Source organism: Eumetopias jubatus, unplaced genomic scaffold, assembly GCF_037043125.1.
Source record: "Eumetopias jubatus isolate StellerSeaLion01/CBP00866 unplaced genomic scaffold, mEumJub1_p1.0 scaffold_1, whole genome shotgun sequence".
Lineage (NCBI taxonomy): Eukaryota > Metazoa > Chordata > Mammalia > Carnivora > Otariidae > Eumetopias > Eumetopias jubatus.
Genome location: NW_028274807.1, coordinates 518835 through 542895, shown reverse-complemented (window position 1 = coordinate 542895; position 24061 = coordinate 518835). Strand labels below are relative to the sequence as shown.

General features: G+C 45.9%; 1 protein-coding gene across 2 annotated transcripts in view; it reads left to right on the top strand.

The window, feature by feature from the left end:
- The window catches only part of DIP2A (DIP2 acetate--CoA ligase A), a 107607-nt gene that overhangs the window by 21401 nt on the left and 62145 nt on the right, over positions 1–24061 (top strand). For both annotated transcript variants that reach the window (XM_028094740.2, XM_028094741.2), the window contains exons 2-6: positions 3742–3813; positions 9617–9736; positions 14681–14800; positions 16143–16373; positions 19846–19974. In XM_028094740.2, the coding sequence (XP_027950541.2) occupies positions 3742–3813; positions 9617–9736; positions 14681–14800; positions 16143–16373; positions 19846–19974 (672 nt within the window). The remainder of the gene's footprint in view (positions 1–3741; positions 3814–9616; positions 9737–14680; positions 14801–16142; positions 16374–19845; positions 19975–24061) is intronic.

The window sequence follows — 24061 nt, the reverse complement described above, 5'->3', positions numbered from 1 at the left end:
AGTTTTCTTCAATAACATCTTATATAACCAGAGTACATTATCAAACTATTTTCCAAATATTTTTAATTACAATTATTGTGCTAAAAATGTAAAGAATTCAGAAGTGTATGAAGTAAAAACTATTTCTCACACCCACCTCAAGCTAAATAAACAAATCATTATTAATAATTTGTTGGGCATCCTTCCAGACATTTCTTGCACACACAGAAATATATACACTTACACACACACATAGTTTTATTTATTTGTTACCAGAATTAAATCATTCTTTATGTATATAGTTTTCAACTTGTTCCTTTTCCCCAATAGTATACCATGAATCTATGTAAGTGATACCCACCCCCTGCCTTCCAAATACCAGGGTATTGTTTTAGGACCAACAGTGTTACGTAGTAATGATGTATGGCAGCATATTTTCTTCCTTTTTTTTTTTTTGATGGACAATTAGGTTGTCTCCCATTATTTGTTGTTATATATGATGTGCTCTGCCTTCCTTGTTGCTGTGACCTTAAGGAGTTATTGAATGCTTTTGAGAATAGGCTTTTAGAAACTGTGGTGTCTGGGTTGGGATTTGGAGATAATTATTTGCAATTTTGCATTTGTAATCCTAACTGACTTTGGTTTGCGGCAGTGGAGGTCATCCTGAGCCACATACCATAGCCCTACCTGGAGAGCTGGTCAGAACAGCTAGCAGCCCACAGACCACCAGAGAAGGGTGGGCCCTGGCATCTTCCCAGAGTCCCCCAGGCACCTGGGTGCTCAGCCAGGGGCGAGCTTTATTGTGACCGAGATTCCCTTAGGCAGTCGGGTCAGGGAGACTCCAATTTTGTGTAGACAATTGGGGAGTTTGGCTCTGCTGTTTGTCTCCTGAGTGTTTACTGAACTTGGGTTCAGAAAATTTGGATTTGAGTCCCTTTTCTTTTTTTTTTTAAGATTTTTATTTATTTATTGAGAGAGAGATAGAATGGTAGAGAGAGAGCATGAGAGGGAGGAAGGTTAGAGGGAGGGAGAAGCAGACTCCCTGCTGAGCAGGGAACCCGATGCGCGACTTGATCCCGGGACTCCAGGATCATGACCTGAGCCGAAGGCAGTTGCTTAACGGACTGAGCCACCCAGGCCCTTTTCTATTAGCTTATTGGTTTTGCGTCTGCACTGTCTTTTGTTTTTTTTTTTTTAAAGATTTTATTTATTTATTTGAGAGAGAGAATGAGATAGAGAGAGAGAGCATGAGAGGGGAGAGGGTCAGAGAGAGAAGCAGACTCCCCGCCGAGCAGGGAGCCCGATGCGGGACCCGATCCCGGGACTCCAGGATCATGACCTGAGCCGAAGGCAGTTGCTTAACAACTGAGCCACCCAGGTGCCCTGCACTGTCTTTTGGAATTCCTCCTTGCTCTCTGTGTGGGGTGAAGTGTGCATTCAGTGGCGTGTTGGGTTAGTGTCTAAGTTGGATGTAAGAAATATGGTAACTGGTTACACATGAAGATGCGTAGCTTGGTTATGTTCAACTGGTTCAGTGAGAAGACACAAGACCACTTTTGCAATATCATAGGCATGAAGCAGGGAGCTAACATTTCATTTCTGAATGCTCCCTGGCACCTTCACCATGGAAATGTTCATTTGAAATGGGAACCAAAGAAGGAGCTGTCTCTAGGAAATAAATACTTAACTTTTAAATATCCTGGAAAATCAGTGCTCTGCTTTTAAATAGGGGTTTATCAGTTTTCGTGTCATGTAACTATATAGTTTTCATTTCAACTTGTCTTAATTACATATTTTTGTATATTTCAGAAGAAGCATAATTTTTTAGTAGATACTGCTTTAAAAAAATACATGTGCTTTAAAGTTGTTCACAAGTTAAACATTAAGAAGCTAAATTCTATAGGGATGCCTGGGTGGCATAACCGTCTGCCTTCGGCTCAGGTCATGATCCCCAGGTCCTGGGATTGAGTCCCACATCCGGCTCCTTGCTCAGCAGGAAGACTGCTTCTCCCTCTGCCTGCCACTCCCCCTGCTTGTGCTCTCTCTCTCTCTCTCTCTCTATCTCTCTGACAAATAAATAAAATCTTAAAAAAAAAAAAAAACAACAGCTAAATTCTACAATCCTATCCTGGCCCGGCTTGGTGTCTGTGAGTGTGCAGTGAGTGGGTAGGGCAAGGACAGTGCACCCCAAGGGCCCTGGCTGGTAGCAGCGGATTAGTGTGCTCACTGCGTCGTGGACTGGCTGATGTTAAAAATGGAGTGCTGAGCAGAAAAAAATAGAGTGAGATTTGCAATATCATGCCATTCAGGTAAAGCACAAATACATGGACACAAAGCAGTATACATTCTGCAGAACAAATTCAAATTAAAAGACTAGTTTGCTGTAGGGGTGGTAGGGGAATAAAGTGGGGACAGAGGGGTTAATCAAGTGCAGGGTAGGTGAGATACACAAGAGAGGCTTGGCAGGGAGGGCCGGCTGAAGGAGCTAGGGTTAAAGCAGTGCAGACCCACTGGGAGCTTGCGGTAGTCTGGCCTGGACCAGAGAAGCCGTCTGTTGGGAGAGCAGGACCTGGTGCTCCCCGACCCCAGACTCGTCTTTTGTAGGATGGTATATGAATGTCTCCCCAGAGTCTTCACTTAGATGGGAGACATTTTGACACAACAGATCCTGCAGTCAGGAGATCATGTATAGGCCATGCTTGGTGAGGCCCCCGGGGATGGCGATCCTGCCCCTCTGACTGCCAGCAACCTGGCCCTGGGCTGGTTTGGTGGGGTAGGGACTGGGAGGGGAGGAGGGCTTCAAAACAGTAAGAGCTTTCTATTAAAGACAGTTTGCCCAAGCAAGCTACTAGAGGAAATTGTAATATATATATTTCTGGTCTAAATAAAGTCTCGAAGACACGACAGATTCCCGTTGAGCATGCCAAGTTCTCTCTAGGAAACAGATGTGCACATAGCTTGAGAAGTGTTTCCATGAAGACACACTTCCTGTCTTGTTCCTGGCTGCTTTAATTCGTTTTTAGGCTGTTCTTTATGATCATTTGTCAGAACAGCAGTCCCCGTTTCCGAGTCCTTGCCCGGGGATGCGCTTTGGCCTTACACCAGTACTTGCACACATGAGCCTGCACAGGACTCACTTGGCGATCTTGGTAAAATGCAGGCTCAGGTTCATTCTGGGGGATGGCCTCAAGAGTCTGCTTCTCTTTCTTTGTTTTTAACTTTAAAAATTTTTATTAAATTTTTTTAGAATCTGCATTTCTGACAGGCTCTTAGGGGATGCTGATCACAGTTTTTTAAAAATCAAAGTATTTTTTACATACAATAAAATCCACTCTTCCTGGTGTGTAGTTCCCTGGGGTTTTGACGAACACATATAGTCATGGGCCACCACCACCGTCAAAACAGAACGGCTTCATTACCCCTGAAAATCCCCTCATCCCCCATTGTAGTCAGCCCTTCCCGCACCCCCATCTCTTGGCAACTACCATCTGCCCTGTCCCTATGGTTTTATCTTTTCCAGGATGTCCTATAAATGGAGTAATTCAGTTTGTAGCCCTTTGAGCCAGGCTGCTTTCACTTAGGAAGCTCTGTCCAAATTGTGTATATCAGAGTTTGTTCCTTTTTTCTGCTGAAGAGTTTTCTGTTGTGTGGCTGCATCAGCGATATTAGTGTTTCCAGTTTCTCCATTATGAAGTATTTTTTCATTCAAAAACTTTGGAACTTTGGAGGAAATATAATCATCTTTTGCCACTGTCGTTTTAGGTGACATCACTCAAAAAGGATATGAAAAGAAACGGGCAAAGCTGCTTGCACGCTATATCCCACTTATTCAAGGTAAAGTCAGCATGCTCAACTGTTTTGTAACAGTCAATTTTCTCACCGAACTTGACCTAAATATGGATTTTAGAGTTTTACATTAGTATGTTTCGTATTTTATTAAGGAGGACTGGGCAACGTTTCCAATATTAAATAATAAAATCCAAATCCAATGTATCTAATATTAAATAATATAATCCACAGGTTATAATTTATAGCTTGGGTTTGGTATAGATCTCATTTCCAAATAGGATTTATGATCTGTTTATGATTGTAGAATACGATTCTTTCTGTGATTATAGTAAGGAACATCCCCTTACTTAGGTTCAGAACAAATGTTGTAAAGTGTCAATTCTTCCTACCTTAAATTGATCTGCAGAGCTAACACACTTGTCATTTCAACAGGTTTTTTTTTTTTTTTTTTTGGTGGAATTTAACAAGCTAATTCTAAAATTTACGTAAAAGTTTAAAGGGCCAAGGGATTCAGAATGTGCTCAAAAAGGAAGAACGAGGTGGGAAGATGTGCCGTCCCGGGATAAGAAGAATTACTATCACGCCCTCGCCGTGAAGACGGCCTGGTTTGGAGTAAGGGCAGGCAGCTGGCTCAGCAGAGCAGGCCCCGGAGCCTAGATGCAGACGTGGCCCAGGCTGGGGGGGAGGGGCGGCGTTGCAGGGCATGGTGCTGCCACAGCTCCCTGTCCTCACAGAAGACTTATGTCACTGGACACAACAGTGTCCGCATGGAAGGGCCAATAGGAGAGGCAAAAGCTACGGCGTCTTAGAAGATTGTACAGGAAAACGGTCACCATCGGAAGATAGGACCTCACGAGTCACTAAAGGGCCTGAGCTGTGACCCTAAGGGAGGGAGCGGTGACTGTGGTTAAATTAACAATGTCATTTCATCCAAAGTCACCATAAAGAGATTAAGGGCAAGTCACACAGTGGGACGATGATTGTAACACAAATAATTGAAAAAGGACTAGAATGCAGAACGTAGAAGGCAGCACTGTCCCATTTATTGACTTTTGTGAGAGTGGAAATGTTCTGTAACCACTAGCCATGGATGGCTCTTGAGCACTTGAAATATGGCTAGACTGAATTTTTAATTTAATTGTAATTAATTTAAACTTAAATAGCCAGAAATTCCCCTAACATGATTTTTCAAAAAGCGCAGGAGGAAACTGGGCTGGAGCCTTGAATCACTGTTTCGTAAGTGGCAAGCCGACAGCAGAGAAAGATGTTCCACCTCAGTGGGAGCTGGAGGGACGTGGATGAAGCCTGTAACCTGCATGGGTTGTGGAGGGGATTCCACCAGTGGGGTGTGCACCGCTGGTAGAGCTGAAGAGGGGCAGTGGTGCCCGGGACAAACTCCGGGACGCTCGCACCTTGCCCTCTCTCTGTGCACAGCAGTGTTCATTAGATCCCTGAACTGCCAAGAGCTCAGACGTCCAGCAGCAGAACCCCTCCAGGGGGAAGCTTGAAGACCCCCGCGCATCAGCAAGGATGAGTCTCACAAACATAACGGGGAGTGAAGGAAACAATCCGAAGGAGCGCGGCCACTGCAGCCTAGAGCAGCACGCCGACTGCACTGTTCAGGACTCGTGTGGGGGAACTCGTGTGGGGAGCCCGTGGGGGGAGAACCCGTGTGGGGGAGAACCCGTGTGCGGGAGAACCCGTGTGGGGGAGAACCCGTGTGCGGGAGAACCCGTGTGGGGGAACTCGTGTGGGGAGCCCGTGGGGGGAGAACCCGTGTGGGGGAGAACCCGTGTGCGGGAGAACCCGTGTGCGGGAGAACCCGTGTGGGGGAACTCGTGTGGGGAGCCCGTGGGGGGAGAACCCATGTGCGGGAGAACCCGTGTGGGGGAACTCGTGTGGGGAGCCCGTGGGGGGGAGCCCGTGGGGGGGAGAACCCGTGTGCGGGAGAACCCGTGGGGGGGGAGCCCGTGTGGCGGGGAGAACCCGTGTGCGGGAGCCCGTGTGGGGGAGAACCCGTGTGCGGGAGCCCGTGGAGGGGAGAACCCGTGTGGGGGAGGACCCGTGTGCGGGAGCCCGTGTGGGGGAGAACCCGTGTGCGGGAGAACCCGTGTGCGGGAGCCCGTGGGGGGGAGAACCCGTGTGCGGGAGAACCCGTGGGGGGGAGAACCCGTGGGGGGGAGCCCGTTGGGGGGAGAACCCGTGTGCGGGAGAACCCGTGTGCGGGAGAACCCGTGTGCGGGAGCCCGTGGAGGGGAGAACCCGTGTGGGGGAGGACCCGTGTGCGGGAGCCCGTGTGGGGGAGAACCCGTGTGCGGGAGAACCCGTGTGCGGGAGCCCGTGGGGGGGAGAACCCGTGTGCGGGAGGACCCGTGGGGGGGAGAACCCGTGGGGGGGAGCCCGTTGGGGGGAGAACCCGTGTGCTGGAGAACCCGTAGGGGGGAGAACCCGTGGGGGGGAGCCCGTGGGGGGGAGAACCCGTGTGCGGGAGAACCCGTGGGGGGAGACCGTGGGGGAGAACCCGTGGGGGGGAGAACCCGTGTGGGGGAGAACCCGTGTGCGGGAGAACCCGTGGGGGGAAGAACCCGTGTGGGGGAGAACCCGTGTGGGGGAGAACCCGTGTGGGGGAGACCGTGTGGGGGAGAACCCGTGTGGGGGAGACCGTGTGGGGGAGAACCCGTATGGGGGAGAACCCGTGTGCGGGAGAACCCGTGGGGGGGGAGAACCCGTGGGGGGGAGAACCCGTTGGGGGGAGCCCGTGTGGGGGAGAACCCGTGGGGGGGAGAACCCGTGTGGGGGAACCCGTATGGGGTTGGCAGTGGGTTCACGAAGCCAGCACGCCGTGTCCTCGTGGAGTGAGGTGGGGACGCAGGGGGCTCCTGAGGCGCCTCAGTGTCCCTTACTGCTGCCGTTGTCCCATTGGTTTCTTCCCCGTATAAAAATTTGTAAATGGAACACATGGTTTATCCTGCCGATATCAGTATGATAAAGTTTACAAGAAACCAACAATAAAAAGAGTATGTCCTGACATTCGTTAATCCAAAGCAAAAGCAATCTCTGAGTAAAATGGGAATTGAAGGGACTGTTAGGGTGTCTAAAGCCCACGCGACAGGTGTCACCAGCAGCTGTCCGACTAAGTGACACACACTGTGGCATCTGCACCCCAGGCGGGGGGAGACGCCACTCCGCTCCGGGGGCCGCCGCCGCCGCATGACGGGGGAGCAAAGCAGGACGAATAGAGCAAACGACAGTCGTCTGCACGCAGAGGTGGTGGTGTGTGATACCTTGGGACCACAGGTGACTGCCCACCATAATGCTTGTTAATACCTTAGGAAGAAAGTCACAGAACCTATATTAGGGTCATAAAATCTATATGAAAGAAATAGCCAAGGCCCTAAAATATGAAGAAAGATACTGATTTCCTAAATGGAAATTATAATTTCCAAATTAATCTGTGGACCTTATGTAGTCCAGTCTGAATACCACTGCCTGGTTTTATAAAATTTCCAAACCTGGGATTGGAAATAATAACCCATTTGAAGGAGAAAGGTTCCGAGAGTAGCCAATACATCTCTGGGAGAGACTACTAGTGAGAATGGCCTGGCCTCCAGGCATTAAACCTGGTTGTGCCCATACAGTCACATCAAGAGGGTGTTGGTGTTCGGGGCAGAGGAGCCAGCCGGTAGCCGGGAAGGCGGTCTAGCAAAGATGCAGGAGAGCGCTGAGGAGGAAGCCTTGTCTTGTGGCTGCTGCCCTCGCGGTGGGTGCCGCCCGAGCTGGGTGCTCTCCTCTCTATGTGGCATCAGCAAACAGAAGCTTCCAAAGGATCAAAGCTCGAAGTATGTTTGTGGTTATAAAATACTGTAACATTCAGGAGGGTATTTGAGTCACCTTTGAGTGGGGGTTGCAAGATGGGAGACCTGGAAGTTAGAAAGGAAAAGAAAGCAGGTATGATTCATTGCCTAGATATGAAAGTATTTCCCAGTGGCTGAGCTGCCACCAGCCGGGGCCCAGCTCTGGGGTGCGTGCACAGGCCGGGGTCATGACCCCAGCAGACCGAGGTTCTTGCAGCTCTTTCTCAGGAACTCATTAGCTGGATGAAATGAATAGAAATTCAAAGAAGAGGAAATGACGATGTTCAACCCCACTAGTAGATATGGAAGTACAGATTAAAGTGAACCATTTTCCTCGTATCAGATTGGCAAAATTCTAAAAATCTTTCTAAACACCCAGTGCTGACAAGGGTGTGGGGAAATGGCACTTTCATGCATTGCTTGTGGGCATGCAAATTGCTGTAATCCTTTTAGAAAGTTATCTCTTGGTACCTGTAAAACTTAAAAATGTACCTGCTCTTTCTTGTGATAATTTCCCATCGGGCTTACATTTTTGTGCAATAAACGAATCTATCTCAAAGAATAAAGGCACCCATATTTTGGAATGCAAATGTAAGGATGTCCATAGGCATGTATCCATCATGCATAAGGTTCTGTGTATTCTCCATTACGAACTTTAAAGTCATTTTATCCAGTCACAGGAAACGAGATGCCAATCACAGTGCTGACCGGTATTGCAGTACTATGTGTTTGTGTATGTGTATGCTCAAATTTTGAAGAGCTAAACACTGATTTCCAGGAGTGTTCCCATCTTCTAGCTCTGTGTAACTAAACACCCCAACAATGCAGTCCCTAAGCACCAGTGATGACATCTGTTGTGCTCACACATCTGCAGTGTGGCCGGGCTCTGACGGCCACTCGCCCTGTCCACAGAGCCGAACCTGGTGTCCTGGAGGCAGTGCTGAGTCTCCCCGGCCACTGTGGTCTCCACTGTCCTTTCACGTGTCCTCTTGCTGCATTGTCTTCAGGCCACACAGGGTTGCCTCTGCCACACTGTGTCCAGCAGTGGGTTTGAGGCAGAGATAGACAGCCTCTCTTCAGGAGGTAATAAAGGCTTGGCAGACCCCACGGGGCTGGAATGCCTACTGGCTACTTTGATGAGATGTCTGGAGCCAGAGACTAAAGTGAACCTTTATCACTCTGATGAAGCATGACGGAAGTCTCACGCTGTGCTGTTCTCAAAGGTCAGCAAATTAGAGCTCAGACAATACCACGGATTCTGTTTCATGATCCTGCATGCGTGGGCCCCGTCCATTTACTCGCCACACTGTCCTACGGGCCTGTGTGGTCAGTGGCCATGGAGGGTGGCAGGCTGTCTGGGTGATGGGTTTGCAGACAGCAAGCAGGGAGGCGCCCCAGCTGAGGGCGTCAGTGCCTGAGGTCTCTGCACCCTGTGCTCTGCGGTTGTCACGGTCACGTGCACCCCTCACTCGCCAACACTGTCCCACATTTCTGCCTGTGTCCAAGGGCAGCTGGTCCGCCCCAGGGACTGCTTCGTGGGATGCTTTTTGGGGAGTTGGCTGACATCATGGGCAGTGCCAGGGAAAGCGACACAAGCCATTGCAGATTCAGGAAACATTTACGATGCAGAAACACGCTTTTGAAGGACCTTCCCAGGAGAGTCTGCCCCAGGTGGCCACATGTGCTGTGCTGGTGGGCTCAGGGACACTGTGTGATGGTCGCCCTTTTTGCGGGCGGTGGACAATGAGGCAGGGCAGGCTGGGCACTTTCAGGATAGAGAGCTGGAAGTGAGTATTCATGGCTCTGTTCCCAGCCTCCAGATCCAGGGGTCTTCTGGGCTTCAAGGGCCACTGCAGGATGCATGTGCCCAGATTATTATTACAGTGTGTTCTGTATAGCAACACAGGAGAAATACGTGCTGTTTCAAATGGATTTTTCCATCATTGGAAAAGCAAATTGTTTACACAAGCTGTTCGTACAAAATTGTGTTGCAGGAGTAGATCCATCCCTACAAGCAGAGAACAGGATCCCCGCTCCCTCACAGACCACAGCTGCCGTGCCCAAACAGCAGAAGCCGCGGCCCACCAGCTCCCGGGACGAGCGCTTCCGGTCAGGTAGGGACCAGAGAGGGGGTAGCCCTTCCCCCCTTCCCGCCCCCCGCCCCGTGGACTTGGCTATAAATGGCTGCTAAAGAAATTGTTCTCACTGAAGTATAATTTACCACATCATGCTACTTTTCAAGAGAAAATCTAACCTTCCCACAATCACAGGATCTCTTAATATAACTGTAGGGTTGGTGGTCTCTCCCCAGGGGATGCTTATAAAAACCCCTAGAGAAATTGTCCTCCCCCCCACAATTAATATAATTTCTTTAAACTTTTTGGTCCATTTTTCTACCTCCAGCTTTGGATTTGGTATTAGTAATTTTTGTATGTTATGGAGCAGCTTTACTACTATAGGTATTTTTACTATCTTTTCTTTTTCTAATTTTGGAGATTTCCTTCTAAGGAGATTTCTGCCACTCTGTGCTTTTATCAATATTTAAATTAGCCTGTGATATTTTATTTGAATGATCAGAATGCCCATTGAAAAGATTCATGTTTTCAACTGTAGGTTACATGTCAGTAGGTTTGGGGCACCCTGCTTCACCACCCTGTGTGATCATACATTTCCTCTCCATTTAAGCTCTTTTGGAAAGCTTTTTTTTTAATGATGAAAAACTTTCAAAAGAGATAAAGAAATGACCATTTTGTTTAAAGAATATCTCAGAGGAATGTTAAGATTTTATGTGTTACGGTAACATGGGAGTGTGATGAAGTGACGAGAAATTTTTGATCGGATAATTTCCTACTAATTTAACATACATTCGTCACATTGTTAATATTTTCTTTTCTGATTATATAAATAATACATGCGATATCAAATATATCAGGTTTAAGGACAAAAGTAAAATCACCTGAACTCTGAATCCTGAGACAACCACCCTCAGCATCTCACTGAGCAGGTGCACACAGACACCTGCAGGTGCATGTGGAGGGTGCACGCGAGGGTTCGCACACCGCTGATACCCACATGCACACACATGCAGGTGCACACACGTGCCCACTGATACCCACAAGCACATGCAGATACTCGCTTGCACGCACGCACTCCGTGAACGGGGTCATAGTAAAGGCCCCCTTTCTCTCCTTTCCTTCCTGCCTTCCCTGCTCCCCCCCACCCTCTGCTCCCCATCTGTTTCCATGTGACAGATGTTAATAAGCTGTGAACTTCATTCTGGTTCTAATTCTTTATTTTCTGAATACAAGACCTTGATCATAACTGTGATTTGCTGGTATTTTCTCTGAGGTTTTGTCTTGTCTTTGCATTCTCTTAAAGCAGCTTTTGAAGAGCAGAAGTTTTAAATTTTATTTTATATTTATTTATTTAAAAATTTATTTTGTTTTTTAAAAGATGTTATTTATTTATTTGAGCACACACATGCGTGCACACGAGAAAAAGAGAGAGAAAGCAGCAGTAGGGGGAGGAGCAGAGGGAGAGGGAGAAGCAGACTCCGTGCTGAACACGGAGCCCAATGTGGGGCCAATCCCACGACCCAGGATCCCCCAGGACGAAAGCAAAAGTGAGTCGCTTAACTGACTGAGCCACCCAGATGCCCCTAGAAGCTTTTAATTTTAATGAAGTCCAACTTACCATTTGTTTGTGTGTTTGTTTGTTTTTCTTTTTAGTGGATAATGCTTTTGTTCTTGTATCTAAAAAATCTTTGCCTCACCTAAGGTCACAAAGATTGTCACCTCTGTTTTCTTCTAGATGTTGTATAGTTTTATGTTTTAGCTTTAGGTACATGATCCATATTTTAGTTGAGTTTAGTATTAGTTCAAGGTATGAATCAGAGCTCATTTTTTTGCATGCAGATACCCACTTGCCCCATCATTTGCTGAGAACACACTGCCTCTACCCCTCTATCTAGAAACACCCGCACAGGTGTACGCTTTGCTATTTCTGGGCTCCGTCCTGTACTGTTGATGTATTCGTCTATCTTTATGGCAAAACCATGTTTCGGTGATTATAGCTTGGTAATAATTGTTGAAATCAGTAATGCTCTTCCTCCAAGTTTTGTTGCTTTGTTCCTTACTGTTGTTCCCTTGTCTGTAATGTGACTTTTCTCCTCTGGCACTGCTAAGATTTTTTTCTTTATCGCTGGTTTTGAGTGATTTGGTTATGATGTACTGTTCTCATCGTGGCAGCCGTACTTTCAGTTTCAAAGGGGAAAGAACATTTTATTGATATTATAAGTAAAAACCTAGTGGAAATAGAAGAAAAGAGAAATCTGCGCACAGATGAGGGAAACAGTAAGCAGTAAAGGAGGGCAGGACAGAATTACATCCGACCGGTGCTTACAACACCCAACCTTATCAGCTGGGGAGCCCCGTGGAGACACCCGGAGTGGAGTCCCCCTGAGAGGCCTGGGCGGCTCGGCCTCCCTGCAGCTGAGACTTCCCGCTGACCATCCCCATAAGGGCCGTATTTATGGGGCCAGTGACGGGGTCTGAGGTTAAACATTGGCGCACCTACGTGCAGTTTGGAGTGAGCTGCATTTCTGTGTTCTCATGTCTTTACATCTTCCAGGAGCCTGGAATATAATATATACTCTAATTACATGTCTGTGATTTAAAGTAGCTCCATGGTTAAGTCGTTTCAAGTAATCATGGCAAATGTAAGAGGCTAGAAAACGGGTTCAGGGATGGTCCTTGCTCTGCTCTTCCTCCTCTACTCTGTGAGATAGTTCATGAGGGAAAATCAAAATGGCTATAAACGAATAAGCAGGATCCAGTTTGGACAAGGGACAGAGGCGGGCATGTGAGCTGACCCTCGCGCGTGAAGAAGTCAGTGTTGGGAGCACAAGGGGCCGGGTCTCAGCAGGAGCTAATAGCTCTTGGTGTCCAGACCAGAAGGGCCCGTTTTGACCTGGAGGCCAGCTAATGTCCGCTAACCAGGCTCCCGAGGTGACTCGTGCAGCATGAGTCTCACACACAGCATGCTTTAGCCGGCCTGCCTACATGCAGGTTGGGGTGGTCCGTGATGTGGGACAAATCACAGAAACCTCCGTGCATACAGTACATGTGCCTTGGTGTGCGTAGTTTTATGTTTCTTGGGTTTGCTGAGCTTCTTGGATTTGTTGACTTAGACCCCTGTTGTGCTGGTATCACGTCGATTTTTAGTTTTCTGTTGTTTTACCTGTATTTGTGATTGTGTTGGTTTCTAAGACTGCAATAGGATTTAAAGTGTGTGCTCACGGTTACTGCCGTATTGTTGCAGGGGCTCCTGGATTTGTCTGTCTCTCTCAAACACCTTCTTATATCTGGGAGTATTTTTATTAGACCCTTATGTTTAAATGATAATTTGGCTGAATTTGAAATTCTAGGTTCAACATATTTTTCTTTAGTACTGTGTTGCCTTCTTGCCCCCAGTAGTTGGTGTTGTAAGCACCCGATCTGATGTAATTCCTTTACCCTTTTGAGCTGTAGTAAAGATTTGGAAAAATTAGAGATTAGAAATGTTTGTATACGTGCCATATTCCTTCCTGAAAATCTGTTGAGTAATGTGAGTCTATTCCTTGATCCTTCCAAGGTGATTCGGTCTTTCTCTCTGGAAGCTTATAGAATTGTTTTGTTGTCTTTGATGTTTGTAAATTTTATTTTAATACATCTGTGTGCAGATTTTTCATCTTTCCTGATTAGCACCCTATGGGCCATTTCACTGTAAGGATTTTACATGTTTTAAAAACATTTTGTTGGAGAAAAATTTAAAGAGGTACAAAAGTGGACTTCCTTGTGTAATAACCCTCTGGACTCATTGTCCAGATGCATAGCCCCAGCCATGCTCAGTCTTAACCCGTTTATCCACAGCCCACCTATGCCCTCCCTTCCCACATGATTTTGAAGCAAATCTCAGAGATCATGTTATTTCATTTAGATGTCATAATATTCTTGGTGTCTGTTTCTGAAAAGGATCATGTCCTTGTGTCTCTAAAAGAGAAAAACCACTATCACAAAATAAGTTAAAACAATTCCTTAATATCAAATATCCAAATGTTCGTATAGTTTTTAATTTTTTATTTTTATTTCAAATAAAATTTTAAGTAAGCTCTATGCCCAACGTGGGGCTCAAACTCATACCCCAAGATCAAGAGTCCCATGCTCCACCGACTGAGCCACCCACACGGAGGGAGTACCGCATAACAGTTAAAGACAAAATATCACATGTGTTCGTGCTGACACTTTCCATTCAGATCCAGGAATAGAGGCTGACCTCGCTTCCTTTCTGGGTTTGGATCTTCTTCCTCATGAGTGTCTTGGTTCCCAGGGATGGTAGCATTGCTGTGTGATCGCAGAAAAGAGTTTGTATTTCTTTTCTTTCTTTCTTTTTTTCTTAAGTAGGGGAGCCCAACACAGGGCTTGAACTCAGGACCCCGAGATCGAGACCTGCGCTGAGGACACTTAACTGACTGAGCACCCCCAGGCGCCCCCAGAGTTTATATTTCCTATGCATTCTTAGTAGATATCTCCAGAGGAACAGGCCAAAGGGTCTAACTATGTACTCGAAAGTCATTTGGAATAGTTTAGGCCAACAACTGGAGACACGTTTAGGTTCATGTATTCCATTTTATTTTTAATTTGGGGGATTTCTTTTTTATATAGTTTTGTTTTGTAACTGAAAATATTTACATGGGTCCAAATCTACAAACAAAGGAACATTTAAAGAAATCTAGGGCCAAGGTCATAGACCATGCTTATTTTTTTTTAATTTTTAAATTTTTTAAATTTAAAATGAATTAATTAGCATACAGTGTACTATTAGTTTCAGGGGTAGGATTTAGTGATTCATCAGTTGCATACAACACCCAGTGCTCATTCCATCACGTGCCTTCCTTTATGATAGGCCATGCTGATGTCTCTTTCACATTCAATGAAAACAAAAAAAAATATAAAACTTAATTTTGTTACTTCCTAAGCAGTCTTGTAGAAAGTGTCTTTATTGCTCTTGTTTTTATGTAGATGTTCACACTGAGGCAGTGCAAGCAGCTTTGGCCAAATACAAGGAGAGGAAGATGCCTATGCCTTCAAAAAGACGTTCTGTTCTTGTACATTCCTCGGTGGAAACCTACACGCCTCCAGGTATGGACGAACCATTGGCTTCTGTGGGGTTCCACAGCCCTAACCTCACAGCCTTCCTTTACCTCTCTGACCTGTAGTAAAGATTTGGAAAAATTAGGGATTAGAAATGTTTCTTTATGTGCCATATTCCTTCCTGAAAATCCGTGGTATAGACAGTGTGACTCTTACCCATTGGTGCTTGCTTTCTACAGGACTTTTGGGTAGATTTTAATTCTTTTACTAAGATGCTATTTATGCTTTTTAGTCAAGAGAGGAACCTCACATCAATGTTCCTGGAATACTAAAGTTCTCTGATTTAAGAATTTTAAAATTATTCTCATCTTATTAATGACTGTTTACTATGTTAGATAGTTAAATAGGAGAGTATAGGTTATTAGGAGGATTTTAAAAATTTATTGTTGTCTTGTTGTCATTACCTTTAGAAATGAGAACTTTTACATGGAGCTTTTCTTTAGCGAAGGTGGTGTAAGCTCTGTCTACACCACACCCGGTGTTGGTGATGTGTGGCACTCTGCACTGCTTGTCTTGTTTTTGAAGTCACGAAACATGGCAACATGAGTTTTTGGTTTGATGATGTAGTGAAACCCAAATACACCAGATTTACAAGACAATTTGGTGGTTTTGGTAACAATTCCTTTCTAAAGAAAAATAAAAGTTTATATTGTTGAAAAAATATTCTAGAAATAGCTGTCAAATTATTGTTTCTACTAAATAGATACTACCCACTTTTTAAAAAAACTTTTTAATAATAATAAAATACACAGTCATGGTGACTTGCTAGAGCCTTAACAAACAGTTAGCCTTATTGACTGAAGCAGTTGTCTTGGGGAAGGACTTGTTCTCAGAGCTCACCGCCACCTCCCCTAGGAGGACACAGGTGGACAGGGGGCGGCCTGGGTGGGCTGGGGTTGCTGCCCCAACGGCTGCACTGCCTCAGGAGGCCGGCTGAGCCTTGTGTGACGGTTGTGTGGGGCGTTCGCTCAGATGAGCACTCAACACTTAGGGACCCCACCAAGGAGTGTGCTGAAGCCATTTAGGGCTTGGGGTTGCCTTCAATCCCGGCGTGTAGTGCTCCCAGACCATCCTCTGGGGGAAGCTGGGCTTGTGAAACCACTTTCCCACTTTCCCAGGTAGGGCTCCTTGGATCTTACAGCCGGGCAAATGCAGGCTCTTCGAGACTGAGGGCAGCCTTTGAGATGACCCCTGGGCCAGGCTGGGGCGCAGCGGTGCAGGTGTACAAAGCTTGCCATGTGCAGGCCTGGGAGACACAGGTGCCAGTGTGGGAACTCCGCCCTCCTCCCTACTCATCCCTACATTATGCCTGTCGTCATTTTAACCACAGACACATCATCTGCCTCAGAAGATGAGGGCTCTTTACGGCGACCCGGGCGACTCACCTCCACTCCGCTCCAGAGCCATTCCAACATCGAGCCCTGGCTCGACCGGGTCATTCAGGGCTCGTCCACCTCATCCTCTGCATCCTCCACCTCATCTCACCCGGGAGGGAGACCCGCCGCCGCTCCCAGTGCCGCCGCCACCACGCTCACAGGCCCCGCGGCCCACGCCCACATAGGTCAGTAACGAGCTGCCACGGCCTCTCCAGGACGGGGTGCCTCTGCGCCCATCAAGATCCACCTTCTCTTTTTCATCTGGAAAGGTCATTTTGGGAACAAAAGTAGTTCTTGATGCTTTTGTGGTTTGGCAATCGCAGACCGTGTGGTTTGTTGGCCTCCCTGTGGGCCGCCGAAGTGGTGGTGTTTCTGGATATCCTATCTCCTCCTGCTCTGGAGGGGTGGCCTGGTGCAGGTGGCAGGTGTAGGGTGGACGGTCCCCAGACGTGGCCTCAGTTGCTCCTGATGGCCACCCTGAGCCTGCTGCCTCTGTGTTGTCTCCACCTTCGCTCTTTGCCTTGTGAGCACCACCGTGGAGCCAGCAGCGGGGCAGGGGGCCGGGACTGCAGCCACGGTCCGGCCTTCCTAACGCCACATCCCAAGTGAAACAACCCCTCGCCCTGAACCGCAATGTCCGGCAAAGCTAAATCATAAAGATGTGTAGGTCTTTTCTAAATCGTCCATTTCTTTAAATTACATTAATCTTAGAAAGGAAACATTGCAAATCTTTCATGATTTGAAATCTTATTTGCCGGACCGTAGCATAGTTCGCCGCACGTGAGCTGGTGCACGGGGCTCGCGTCCATTCTGCACTCGTGCCCTAACGATGCGTGTTTCTCGGGGGGTGCTGTTGGCACTGCCGCAGGCTTCTCTTAACCCCCACGGTTTTCTGCATGTGCAGGGAAGGACAGAAAGCAGGCTGTTTGTCCCTGGCCTGAGATCACACAGCTGGCCCAGGGCTGGCACAGTTTTCTTTGCCGTGAGTTCTGCTAAAACTGTCGTGGTGCACCACGCCCATCACAGGCCGTGTCTCTGGCGGTCTCCCCAGAGCCTAAACGCCCCCAGGCAGATGCGGGCTCAGGGGCTGAGCTGCTTTCTTGTGAAATCTTGGTCATTTGGCTGCCCTGGGAGTAAACTGGATGAGTCTCAGCATCCTCTGTGGACACATCACGGATGCTCTTCACTGTTTATCTGTTGAGTCAATGCAGGAAACCTGCACGTTTCTGTCGAGCTTGTGTCTTCTACCATGACGTGGGCTCACTGCTCCCAGCACACGGAGAAGCTACTGAGGGCCCTGGGGAGCCACCGAGGCTGGGGGCTTGAGGGCAGAGCCTTTGGGGAAGCAGCCCCCGCAGGCTGTTCTGACAGCGGCCCTGGGTGTCCTGCTGATGGGATGGCTGTGGTCACTCCCCAGCTGTCCTCAAGGAGGGCTTCCGGGGAGAGCTGGAAACACGGCCTTCACACCGATACATTTTTTCCTCTGTTTGTCACAGTGATTTCACATATCGGAAATAGATATCTCCAATGGGAGGAAAACGGTGTTTCTGAATATTCTGTTACCTGATTTCTGCTTCCTGATACTCTGTTCTGGGTGAGATGGTGTAGAAAGTAGAACCGCATTAGCATTGCCGAGATGTTGCAAACCCTGCTTCCTGGTGGGTTGGAGATGAAAGCGGATGTAGCATGAGCGGCTGGCGGCAGCTCAGAGCATAGAGCCCAACAGCCCTGGACTGTCCTGTGGCCGTGGGGTCTTTTCACAAAGGCCGCGGAGGTGGGGTGTGTGTGTTCTCCGTGAGGGGGGCTCTGGGGGCTGACAAGGGGGACTCCTCGCCGCGTGCGCGGGGGGGCCCTGACTCTGGCAGGCGTGGGTGTCCCACTCGTTTGGGCTCTGCCGCGCCGCGTGTGATCCGTTCTTGTAAGTTCCAGTGATCCTCACTGTGCAGTGTAGCCTTCTTCTGCCAGATGTTCTCTGGGTATAGTTGACTTGAGTTCCTGAATCTGAAAATACTTACCTTCCTGCTCCTTATTATAAAAATCATCCTTTTAGTTTTTAGCACTGGGGAATTCTTCAGTTTGGACTAAGGAAAGAAATATAGAGAGAAGAAGGATATATTAGGTAAAACAAAATTGAGGTACAACATATTAGGTAAAGGTAATTTTAAAAAAATATATCATTTTCAGTTTTGGATTAAAGAAACCAAACCCGTAAAACATTGGCACACGGATGTAATCACGTCTATTTAAAGGCAGTAGTTCCAGGTATAGCAGTTCATTTTTATTTTGAGTATTGTTTATTTTTATGTAGTGATTTTAAAACCACTTTGTAGTTAAGATTACCATTTATGCCTTTCATGAATATTGTTAAAATCACTTGCTCTTTTTGCTGGACTTGGAAGGTTGGGGAAATTTCTTTCTAAACTAAAAGACCTTCATGATAGGCATACTTTAAAATGCTAATTTCATCAACATCACACTTTCTCACGGGTTGTGAAAACCCTGTCATTAAGTTAGATTTTTCCCAATGGTGTTTTCTGATATGTAAATAGTTTGGGTTTTGCTTCCATATAATTTCATCTTTCTACATATTTTTAAAAAATTTTGGTTTGCATTTTGCCTAGGTGATGAACTAATAGGTAAACGATCAGAATTTAAAAATCAGAAGCAGCAGAGTGGCCCCTGTGGGGGCAGAAACACGCATCAGAGGACCAAAGGGACGGCAGGCCTGTCCCGCCGGCCCTCATACAGACGCCGCGCTCACGCTCACACTCACACTCAGGCTCATGCTCACACTCAGGCTCCCGCTCCCGCCTCACAAGCTTCCAGTCAGCTGGCACTCCAAACAGATACATGTGCCGTACGGTACATATTAAACCCCAAAATGAGCATTCAGACAATGGAAGGAATGACTTCAAACATTTTCTGCATCTAACGTCGTTTCTCTTTAACTGTGACATTAATATCTTGCGCTCTTAGTACTTGACTGAGGTCCCCCAGTAGTGAGATGTGTTGATCTGGAAGCAGGGATCATTTTTATCTTCCTAGGCTTATTCTTTGAAGCCTGAAAAGGTCTTCTGTCTTTGTGACATCCAACATAGTTTTCGGGGGAGTAGGGAGTAGTTTATAGAAGCCTGGCTATTTTTTTCATAATACAACGAAAATAGTCCAATGACAACTGATTTAAAATGTGTCTCTGATTCATTGAGATTTCTTACTATTTTGTTTTGAGAGAGAGTGAGTGAGAACACAGAGGGAGAGGGAGAAGCAGGCTCCCCACTGAGCAGGGAGCCCGATGAGGGGCTTGATCCCAGAACCCTGAGATCATGACTTGAGCCGACTGAACCGCCCAGGCGCCCCCTTCACTGAGATGTTTGTCTAAAGTTCACTCACGCCTGCCAACGCATTATCGTCGGAGGTTCTGGCCGAGATCCCTATGAGAACCACGTGCATACAGGTGTCCGCAGGCTGTGTCTGGGAGTTCAGAGTTCACAGGGTCCCGATGTGTCTTGGTCAACCAGAAAAACAGAATGAATCAGATATCACATTCCTTGCTTAGAGCTCACCTGCTGAGGCTTTCCTCGAATGGGATTTAAAGAGCAACCTCATCCTCTTTGAAGCAACAGCCACTTTCATTTGGGGTTTGTTTTTCCAAAGCAGATGTGCACTCCGCCCCTCCGGATGTCACCACGGGCCTTGGGGAGCTTTCGCACCGCGAACATCCGCAGCTGGCTTCTGTGCGAGGTGTCGCTCGGGGCTACAGCGGGAGTGTCCTGGAAACGGCTGGTGGTGAGCATGCCTCTCTTTGTCCTTTTGAAACAGCAGAGCACAGCCTTTCTCTTCAGGTATGGAACGTGGCTTTGGTGCATTTGCTTTAGCAAACCTGAGCCAGCCATTAGCTGTAATTCTTCAGTGCGCGAGAACGGAGGCCAGCGTGTGCGGGGGACGTTACAGAGAGTGTCGTGGGGAGAAGCAATCGGCAACATCTCTGGAATGGGTCAGATGGGGAACAAGGAGAGCAGGGAGGAGAAAGCCTCCACATCTAAATTGGATGCCAAAGGAGTTTAGATCTACAAAATAGTAGGAAAACGAGAAGCCGCGGGCAGTCTCTGTTGCATACTCCACGTGGCCTTAGTGTGAGAGCACCCTGCCTGTGACACGCTGGTCCCCACAGCCTGAGAAATGGGCACAGCGGCAAGCCTGGTTTCTGACTTACAGGCCAGAAAGGCCAGTGTGACCCTCACAGTGTCCTCATTCACACTATTTCCTTTGGAAACAGTTTCTGGTGTCTTTTATCAAAATCACGTGAAGTTTTCTTTCCAGTGTACCAGATTAGAATTGCAAAAAAATTCAGAGGATCTTAGATTGAAGGTTTTAACGTGTATTTTGATATTCTAAGCAGTAAATCCAGTTTTGTCAAGGTCTTTTAGCTCCTTGTCCAGATGCGACAGGAAAATACTGAGTCAACATGAAGCGGGCTTTCCATTGGTTCGATAGATTTTTTTTTTATTTGATTATATTTAAAAAATATGAGCTTAGTTGAGGTATAACTGACCTGTAATCAGCTGCACATATTTAAAGTATACAATTTTATAAGTTTTAAGACATGTGTGTACACCTGTGAAAACCATCCCTATGATCAAGATAGTGAACACATCCATCTTCCCCCTCTGCCCCTCCCCTCACATCCCCTCCCAAATAAATGAGTAAATAAATAAATAAATAAAATCTTGGGGCGCCTGGGTGGCCCAGTCGGATGGGCATCTGACTCTTGATTTTGGCTCGGGTCATGATCTCAGGGTGGTGAGATCGAGTCCTATGTGGGGCTTGCGCTCAGCACAAAGCCTGTTTGGGATTCTCTCTCCCTCTGCCCCTCCCTATGTCTTGCTCGCAGGCTCACTCTCTCTCTCTCCCCCCCAAATAAATGATAAATCCTTTTTTAAAAAAAGATAGTGAGCACATCCACTGTTCCTAAAAGTTTCCTTGTGCTCCTTTGTAAACCCGCCCTTCTGCCCCTTTTGGCTTCCCCCCGGCTTCAGGCAACTTCTGATTTACTTCCTGACAATATAAATTAGTTTGCATTTTCTGGAATTTTATATGGATAGAATCATGCAGGATTTCCTCGTAGATTGTCTGGCTTCTGCCGCTCTACATAAGTACTTTGAGATTCACTCATGTTCTTGGATGTATCGATAGTTTGTTCCTTTTACTGATAAGTAGTATTTCATTTTATGGATGTGCTGCACTTGTTCACTTGCTGAGGGGTATTTGGGTTGCCTCCAGGTTTTGGCTCTTACAGATAAAGTCGCTGTGAATATTCTTATACAAGTTTTTGTGTAGAAGTATACGTTCACTTCTTTTGGGTCAATAGCTAGGAATAGAATGGCTGGATCATATAATAGGTTTATGCTTAACTTTCTAAGAAATTGCCAAACTGATTTCCAAAGTGGTTGTACCATTTCACATTCCCATGGCTGGTGATGAGAGCCCTTGTTCGCCCACATCCTTGCCTGGAGTTGGTATTGTCCATCTGTTCATGTCACCCATCCTACTCGGTGTGTGGAGGTATCTCATTGTGGTGTGAATTAGCATCTCCCTAAAGACTCGGGAAGTGGAGCATCTTTTTATGTGCTTATTTACCATCTGTATGTCTTTTTAGAAGTCTGTTCAGATCTTGCTTATTTTTTTAATGTGATGTTTTCTTGTAAGTTTTGAGAGTTCTTTATATATTCTGGATTCAAGTTCTTTATCAGGTATATAATTTGGATTTTCTCCCAGTCTGTGGCTTGTCTTTTTTTCATTCTCTTAACAGTGACTTTCAAAGGGCAGAAGTCACTAATTTTGATGAAGTCCAGTTTACTCATGTTTTCTTTTATGGATCCTACTTTTGTGTCTTATCTAAGATATATTTTCCTAACCCAAAGTCATAAAGGTTTTCTATGTTTTCTCCTAGAATTTTATAGTTTTAGGTTTTACATGTAGGTATAAGATGCATTTTGAGTTAATTTTAGTGTAAGTACAACATATGGATCAGAGTCTGCTTTTTCGCATGTGGATGTCCAGTTGTTCCAACATCATTTGTTATAAGCCATTCTTTCCCCACCATATTTCTTTGGCATCTTTAACAAAAATTGGTAGATCATATATGAGAAGGATCTGTTCCTGGCTGTCTGTCCATTCTTACACCAATCCCATGCTGTCATGGTTACTGTGGTTTTATAACAAATCTTGAAATCGTACAGTTTGTCTTCAAACTCAGCTTTTCTTTTTTTTTTTTAAAGATGTTATTTATTAATTTGAGATAGAGCAAGACAGCAAGCACGAGCTGGGGGGTTGGGCAGAGGGAGAGGGAGCAGCAGGCTCCCCACTGAGCAGGGAACCCCATGTGGGACTTGATCCCAGGACCCTGGATCATGACCTGAGCTGAAGGCAGACGCCTCACCAACTCAACCCCCCAGGGCCCCGCACACTCTGCTTTTCATTTTACAGTTTGCTTTGACAAATTTGGAATACCAGCTCCTCTGCATTTTAACATGTATTTTTAAGTCACTTTGTTTGTTTCTACCATCATTCCTGCTGGGTTTTGATTGATAGTTCATTAACTCTGTAGATCAATTTGGAGAGAATTGGCATCTTAACAATATTATATATTTCAGTTGATAAATACAGTGTATCTCTCCATTTATTTGGCTCTTATAAAATTTTTTTCAGCATTGTTTTGTAGCATTCAGTATGCAGGTATTGCACCTATTTTGTTAAAATTATCCCAAAATAGGTTATATTTTTGACGTTATTGTAAATAGTATTTTAAATTTTTTCCAGTTGCTTATTACTGGTCTACAGAAATGCAGTTGGTTTTTGTATGTTGGCCTTTTATTAGTTCCAGTAACTTCTTTGGTAGATTCCTTAAGATTCTCTATGTTTGGCCATATTGTCTATGAATATGGTTTTACTTTTCTTTCCAAACTGTCTTTAGGAGCATTTATGTTTCTGGCTTTATTGCAGTGTAGGACTCCCACTAGTGTCATTGAGAAATGTTGAAAGAGGATATGACTTGCCTTGTTTCCAACTGTAGAGGGAAACCATCCACTTTTTCATGTTTGAATTATGATGTTAGCTGTGTGTTTTTCAAAGGTGCTCTTCATTAGGAAGTTCTCTTATTTTCCTAATTTCCTGAAAATTTTTATCATGGTTTTTGTTAAATAACTTTTTTTTTTTTTAAAGAGAGAGAGGGGGAGAGGGAGAGAGAAAGTTCAAGGGGTGGGGATGGGCAGAGGGATAGGGAGAGAGAATCTTAAGCAGACTCCACACCCACCACAGAGCCCAACAGGGAACTCAATCTCACGACCCTGAGATCACAACCTGAGTCGAAATCAAGAGTCAGATGCTTAACTGACTGAGCCACCCAGGCCCCCCTGTTTACTGGGTTTTTTTTGATCTGTTAAAGTCACATATGGTTTTTCTTTTGTAGTTTGTTAATGTAGTAAATTTCATTAATTAATTTTTTGAATGTTAAACCAAAGTTATATTCTCAGGATAAACCCCACTTGGTTATCATGCATAATTATCATGCATATTTTTTTTCTGTATTACGGATTTGATTTGCTAATACATTTTGTTAAGGATTTTGGGTCTATGTTTAAGATACATAGTAATCTGTAGTTTTTTTTTTTTTCCTTGTAATATCTTTGTCTGGTCTCGATATCAGGATAATGCTCATCTCAAAATGAACTGAGAAATATTCCCTCCTCTTCTACTTTCTTATAAGAGAAAACTGACTTTTCTATTCTTGAGTCAGTTTTGTGTATTTGAAAGAATTTGTTCATTTCATCTGTTCTCTCCAATTTAGGCATAAGTTCATGATATTCCTTTATTT